Source organism: Lagenorhynchus albirostris, chromosome 8 (genome assembly GCF_949774975.1).
Source record: "Lagenorhynchus albirostris chromosome 8, mLagAlb1.1, whole genome shotgun sequence".
Classification (NCBI taxonomy): Eukaryota; Metazoa; Chordata; class Mammalia; order Artiodactyla; family Delphinidae; genus Lagenorhynchus; species Lagenorhynchus albirostris.
Window position 1 is genome coordinate 45,956,823 of NC_083102.1, and position 6,708 is coordinate 45,963,530.

At 50.9% G+C, this 6,708-nt stretch overlaps 1 protein-coding gene across 4 annotated transcripts in view; it reads right to left on the minus strand.

The window, feature by feature from the left end:
• Nucleotides 1-6,708, minus strand: part of MTURN (maturin, neural progenitor differentiation regulator homolog) — a 29,210-nt gene extending 22,502 nt beyond the window's left edge. Inside the window, exon 1 of one of the 4 annotated variants that reach the window (XR_009541959.1) lies at nucleotides 6,318-6,701. Coding sequence is in view for 3 of the 4 variants with exons in the window: in XM_060156921.1 (XP_060012904.1) it covers nucleotides 6,318-6,479 (162 nt within the window). In the remaining variant the exon portion in view is untranslated. Of the gene's footprint in view, nucleotides 1-6,317 lie in introns of all 4 variants that reach the window. The other 3 variants (XM_060156921.1, XM_060156919.1, XM_060156920.1) reach the window with 3 other exon arrangements.

Here is a 6,708-nt window from a genome sequence, read left to right on the forward strand (position 1 = left end):
ATGTAATTCCCTGGCAAATATAAATCTGAGGACAGAATGTACTGAATTTCCAATAGGGTAGTTGGAGCCAAGGCAGATTGCAGGCCTGGACTATTATAATAGGGGAAATGCCAAGAAAAGGCTTCGCAAAGGAGGGGAAAGCGGTGGTTCTTAAGCTTTAGCTTGCATCACATTCACCTGGAGGCTTATTAAAACACAATTGTTGGGTCTCACCCCAGAGTTTCTGATGGGGGATGGGGCTGAGAATTTGCATGTCCAACAAGTTCCCAGGTAATGCTTCTGCTGCTGGTTCTGGGACCGCAATCTGAGAACAAGAACCAGAATGGAACTTTGACTAACTACATATTTGAGGGTGGGCGTTACATCAAAAAAACCCTAAATGTCATTACTGACTAAAACCACCTCGAATTTTCAGGATGGCATGGGTTGCAGTGAAGTGGCCCCCCTTGTACCTACCTTGAGCAGCCTATAGATTCCTGCTCATTTAGAGTTGAAAATCCCCAGTGAGAACTCTGATTTCAGCACACACCATCTGCGGCCGTTCTTTCTGTTATTAAGTTGGGTCAGAGTTTATTATCAAAGCTCGCCCAGCTTAAGACATTATAACAATGTCATCTGCAAACAGGAAAATGAGTGCCTTTCTGTTTTCTGTAGTATAGATGAGAACATCCAGCTTACCCAAAAGTGGAATAAGATCATCGAGGTAGTTCAATCCCACAAACGTCTTACTGATCAGTCTGTGTGCTCCTACTGTTCTGCCACTTGTGGGGACGGCGCTTGACTTCCTGGTGCCTAGGCAGAGCTGGGGGTGGCAGGGGAGCTAAGAACAGGCCCGTCGTCCTCCCAGGACTCAGTTATCTGTGTCAAAGGGCCATTGCCAAGGGCCTCACTCTCACTGCCTGGGTTTTCTGCTGTCAGCAGTACTAGGGAGTGCATTTTAAGTTGGTGCAGCTTAACACAAAACTGACTGCTCTCCACAGAAGAGATGGTATAAGAGGGTAAGAGCTACAAGCCATCTCATGCCAGCCAACGTATTTCTGCCCAGGGAAGAGCATGGCTGGCCACACCTACCACCTGCTCTTGGTGTCAAACACTGCTCTGTTTTACCAAGGAGGAAACTGAGGCTCAGAAAGGTTAAGCAACTTGTCTGTGGTCACACAGGAAGCAACAGGCAAAGCCAGGATGTCAAGAGAGGTGTCATGCCTTCAACCTGAGCCTCAGCTCCTTCCTTTGTAAGTCGCAGAAAATAATAATACCCACAGGGTGGATATACACATTCCATGAGATAATCTGTAGATAACCCTGCCTCTCATTTGGCAGGGGCCCAATGAGTGCTTATTCCCTCCTATTTGAACTTATATTAGCAGAATTTTACTCTCCTCAGGATTATCACCCATGAATGATGAAGGGCATATCTTTTTCCCTGAAATAATCTCTCTGTATGAATAATGCATGGCCACTGTGGTAGGCATTACAGTCTACCACTATTGCTCATTTAATCTGCAAATAATAATGTGATATAGGTATGATTATCCCCATTTGACAGAAGAGGAAACTGAGAATAGAGTTTGAATTTAACAAGAAAGTGCCTTCTTTCCACTATAACACCATGTAAACATGATGCAATCCCATTCAAACAAGTTGTATTTTCTTTCTCCAAAATGAAAAGGTTGTTATTTAGTCACATAGTTAAGAATAGAGACATGCCTAGGACGAAAATGGAGAAAGACATAGGCACAGGCACACATATAAAATTAAATCACACAGTCCCTCTATAAATAAAACATTTTTCTTCAATACTATGACAACTGCTACCTTTGTTTTTGCATTGAGGAGGGATTAAACTCTACAAAACTGTGGACCCAAACATGTCGTGGACAGTAAGGGAGCACCCCCCTCCTTGTCGGCAGTGCCCAGGCACCAGGGAGGGGCCGGGCAGTGCACTTTGAGAGCTCCTTTCTCCTGGCCTAGGCGAAAAGGGAAACAGCTGGTGCTGCCATGCCCAGGAGCACGTGTCCCTCTGTCTGGCTGGCATGTTAGTGGCTGCCAACACTCCATTCCTCAAGCCTGACCGAGCTCTCAGGACCTTCTGAGCTGGCAGAAGAGGGGAGCACACTGCCTGTGTGAGCTGTCGGCCACTTCCCCATGACACCTGAAGAGCCAGGCAGAGTAGCTGCGTCCCTGAACTTCCAGCACACACAAGGCACTGGCAGCATTTTATCCCAGGACCTGAACTCCTTGGCCGTCCATGGAGAGAGACCTGAATCAGGGCAACAGTTTGGAAACGGACTGCAGGGACAGGATGGCCTGTGGAGCAAGAAGGGGAAGGAGTGCACAAGGGACCCAGGAGCTGCCAAAGAGAGGGCAGACAAAAAGAAGTCCTTGTTCCTAGGCCTCTGGAGCCCCCAGCCTGATGCTGCCTGGGGTACAGTCTGCATGGCAGAAGGCACAGCCCTCTGGGCTTTGGCTCAAGTCCTGGCTCTCTTACTTCTTAGTGGCATAGTCCTGGATGAGTCCCTTAAGCTCATTAGCCTCGGTTTCCTCACCTATAAAATGGGGACATAATAATACCCACCTCAGAGAATATTTGTGAGGCTCAATAAGAAGCAGCCCTGGAACCCACAGTCTGAACTGGGTCCCCTGTTGTCACTCCTGTGGTGCTATATAATCACTACAAGGCTACCGTTCAAGTTGCTCTACCGTCTATTAGCTGTGGGAAAGTTAGTAAACCTTGCTGGGCTTCACTTTTCTCATCTGTAAAGTGGAGATAATTACAGAGTAGTTTGTGAGATTACTAAGATTAAATGAGTTCATATATGCAAAGTCTGACACACAGTAAATTGCACTTAAGTGGTAGTTGTCTTTGAAGCTGTCACTCTTGAAATTTAACATCTATCTTCTACACTAGACTGTTAGTCATTCATTCTTACAAACATGGATTGAACGCCTATCACATGTTTGACACTGACACTGTTCCAAGCGCTGCAATACAGTGATAAGACAAGCTCTCGTGAAGCTTCTAGACTAGTGGGGCAGGCAGAGAATAAACAGAGGACTATCAAGTGCTGATGAGCGCTATGATAAGAATAAAAGGGTGAGGGAAGGAGGATATGGTCAGGAAGGTTTCTCCCAGGCCACAATGGCAAAAAGGAGCTGGCCATGTAAAGATGTGGGGGAAGAGTATTTTAGGCAGAGGGAACAGCAAACGTAAAGGCCCTGAGGCAGGAATGAGCTTGGCTTGTCTGAAGACCAGAAAGGCCAGTGTGGCAGGAACACAGTAAGCAAGGGGGAAGAATGGTCCAGGATGAGGTCATAGAGGTGGCAGGAGACAAATCATGTGGGGACTTGAAGCCAAGAAAGCTTAGGTTTTATTGCAATAATGGGAAGTCAGTTTAGGAGAGGTAGGGAGTGGTGAGAACATGACTTGGATTATATTTTAAATAGATCCAGAGGGACTGCTGTGCAGGGACCCTGCCAGAGCCACTAATATCATCACCCCCACTTTAGGCACTTTTCCCAAACAAGTCTGCTAGGGAGGTATTAATATCATCCCTATTTTACAGATGTGGAAATCAGGTCAGAGAGGGGTTAAATAACTTCCCCCAAGGCTCAAAGTTAGACGTGGGGAGCTGGGTGGGGAGCTGGGGTGCAAACTCGAGTAGCCTGACCCCAGAGCCTGTGCCCCTAACCATTATACAACACTGCCTCTTAGATGAATAGAATGGCCCCATTCTAGGTAGCCCTGGCCAAGCGCAGAGTGAGGCCTCAATAAATGTCTGTTGAATGAATGAATGAATGATATAAAGACAACCTGTAAATTGAGAATTGCTATGTAAATATTCTTATTGTTAACAAATCCTTCAGATTACATTCCCTTCATCTCAAATTTCTTCTAATGTTTAGCAGATTTTCCTGGGGAAAGGAAAAGAACAGAGGTAGGACATTTACTTCATGTCTGAGTTCCCTTAGCTAGAGGCAAACAGCACTTGACAAATCTGGCCTGGGACAGATTAGAGGAGATGTTTTGGGTGAAGAAAACTCCAGTGGTTGGCATCTTGTCCATTATGGCCTCTAGAAACGGAAAAAGTTCCAGTCTACCCAATGAATTACTCCCCCCCCCACGCCCACCATTATCTTTCTTCCCTATCTATTTCATTTAATTGTCAGTGAATGAATGCTTTCAAAAGAAATACTTTCAAGCACTTTACTCATACAGGTGGGAAAACATTTAAAATATAATATGGGTGGCCTTGAAAAAGGCCTGATATACTTAATGTTTCTGAATGATGGTTTGATAAACATATTCAAGGCAAGAGAATAGCCTTGCTTTTCTCTACCCACTTATCCTCTTTGGATATGTCTCCTGCAGTGCCAGCAGGAAGGCTGTGTGGAACTCTCCCCCGTAAAATCCGGAACCATGAGTGATTCTTGTCCCACCTCGAGCAATAAAGAGGGGGAAAGGTCACTGGCAGTCCAAGGAAGTCCAGGGCTAGAAGGGACTCCTAATCAAACCCTAACACTGCAGTTACTTGGACCCTGATGCCCTTTCCACTATATCCCTGGAGCTTACTTTTACAATGGAGTAAATCCCTTTTTAATGACCTCCCACTGACAACACTAATTTACTTATTTTAACTAGTTAATAGTGTTCTTACATACATTTATAGTTTATTTGCTCTTCACAAGTACCTATGATGGAGGCATTCTGATTAACCTCATTTTACAGGTGAGAAATTGAGGCTCTTAAAAAAGAGACAAGTTCTAAACTCTGGAACCCCAGATCTCTGACCCAAATTTGTGGGGCCCTTGCTGTGCAGTGGAGACTATTAGGTGCTTTATCTATTTGATCACCTGGGGGTTGGTATTATACCCATTTTTTGGATGTGTACACTGAGCATCTGGCTGTCCCCCAATGCCATCCCTTCTCTAGAGTGTGGCAGGGCTGGGGCCAGGGGGGTTGTTCACCTTTGCGGAGTGGGGTGGAGGTGGGAGGGGAATGCTTCATCGACAAGTCATACAGAAGCCTTCATCTCTCTGGGGCCAAGAGAGACAATCTTGCTGTCTCTGTAACTCCTTCTCGAACTTCCCGTGGGTGGTAGGGGCGCGCGACAGCTTGGACCTCAGCCCAGCTTTGTCTCACCCTACCTGAGGAGCCAGCGCCAGGCCTCGCTGAGGCGCTGCCCCACCTCCGTCCGCAGGGGCGGCAGCAGCGCCAGCTCCAGGCTCAGGCCGGCGACTCAGGCCGGTAACCTGAGCCCACAGCCGCCTCCATCTTACATTTGGGGACCATTATTTTTTCCTCGTCCTTACAAACACTTCATGAAGCGCCATCGTCGCCCAGTCTCTGCACCTCCCAGCCCAACTCCCCGGCCCTCTACATCCCCTTCTTAAACTACCAGCGCCAAGATCCCAGGTGGGCGCAGGATGCAAAGTCAAGGTTTTGGACACCGCAGTTCCAGGTCCCGGTACCTCCGAGCCTGGGGCAGGGCGGGGAGTGGGGTGGGGAGAGGGAATTCCCCCTCTTCTGGAAAAACCGAAGGGCTGTGGCAGGGCCGAGACCGCCGCCTCAGCTGGACAGAACCTCTCGGGCTCCAAACACCTCGTTGGAAGCTCACAGAGAAGCAATGGAAGCACGAGAGGAAAGGGGGATAGGCGTGCCTGTGTGTTTGTGTGTGTATGCGCACGCGCGAGTGCGTTTTTAAGATCCGAGGTGTAATTCCGCAAAGAAGGTGCAGGAGATGGGGCATCGCTAGTGTGGACGGAGGCTTTGTGTCCAAACACCGCTGAGAATAACATGGGGGAGGGGGACGGGAGCGGGTTCTCCCCGGCGGGGGCAACTCGAGGAGTTGTGTCTGCGTATTTAGAGGGTAACGGGGTTCCTCACCTGGGCGGGACGCCTGGGTGTAGGAAGCTCCCGACTCAGGATCCTGTGGGAGGGGAGGGTCCGTGCGCCCCGGTCCGCGCGCCCTGGCCCGCACTGGTGCGAGGCTGAGACACCCCCGGAGATGCTCCAAGCCGAGCACAGCGCTCAAGCCGTGGGGTCGCGTCCCGGAACCAGCCCTCTCTAGCCCGGCTCCCCGGATCCTAAGGACGCCCCTGCCTGCCGCCTACCGGACGCACCCGGTGCGCTGACCCCAACGGGCCGGGCCCGAGGGCTCCCCCGGCGGAGTGCGGAGCAGCTGGGTGCGCCGCGGTCAGCCGGTTACGCCCCCCCACCTCCCGCCCCACCGCCTCGCGGCGAGGGAGCTCGGGCGCAGGGAAGCGGCTGCGAGTCCACACTCCCGCGCGCTGCGGCGGTCCCTCCCCCAGGCACTCACAAAATTGTCCCCGCAGCCGTTGTCCGGACACAGCACGTAGAAGGAGACGCCGGGGTCGGCGTAGAAATCCATCCTGCGCTCGGTCTCCTCGGTGGCGATGAGCTCGAAGGGCGTGTTGGAACACCATTTCTCCGCAACGTCAGCCAGCTGCTGGAAATCCATCCTGGCCCGCCGCGCCCGTTGCTCCCTCAGCCTCCTCACGCGCCGCCCGCCTCCCGCTCCCTTCGCCGCCCGCCCTCCTCTCCTCGGGCGCGTTCCTCCCGGGCGGGCAGCGCGCGGCTCTGTGGGCTCTCGGGCAGGCGGCGGGGCCGGGCGACGCGGGTTCCCTCCAGTCCCGGGGCTCCTCCCGGCGGGGACTGTTTACATGCTGTGAGTAACGGGGTGGGCGGCG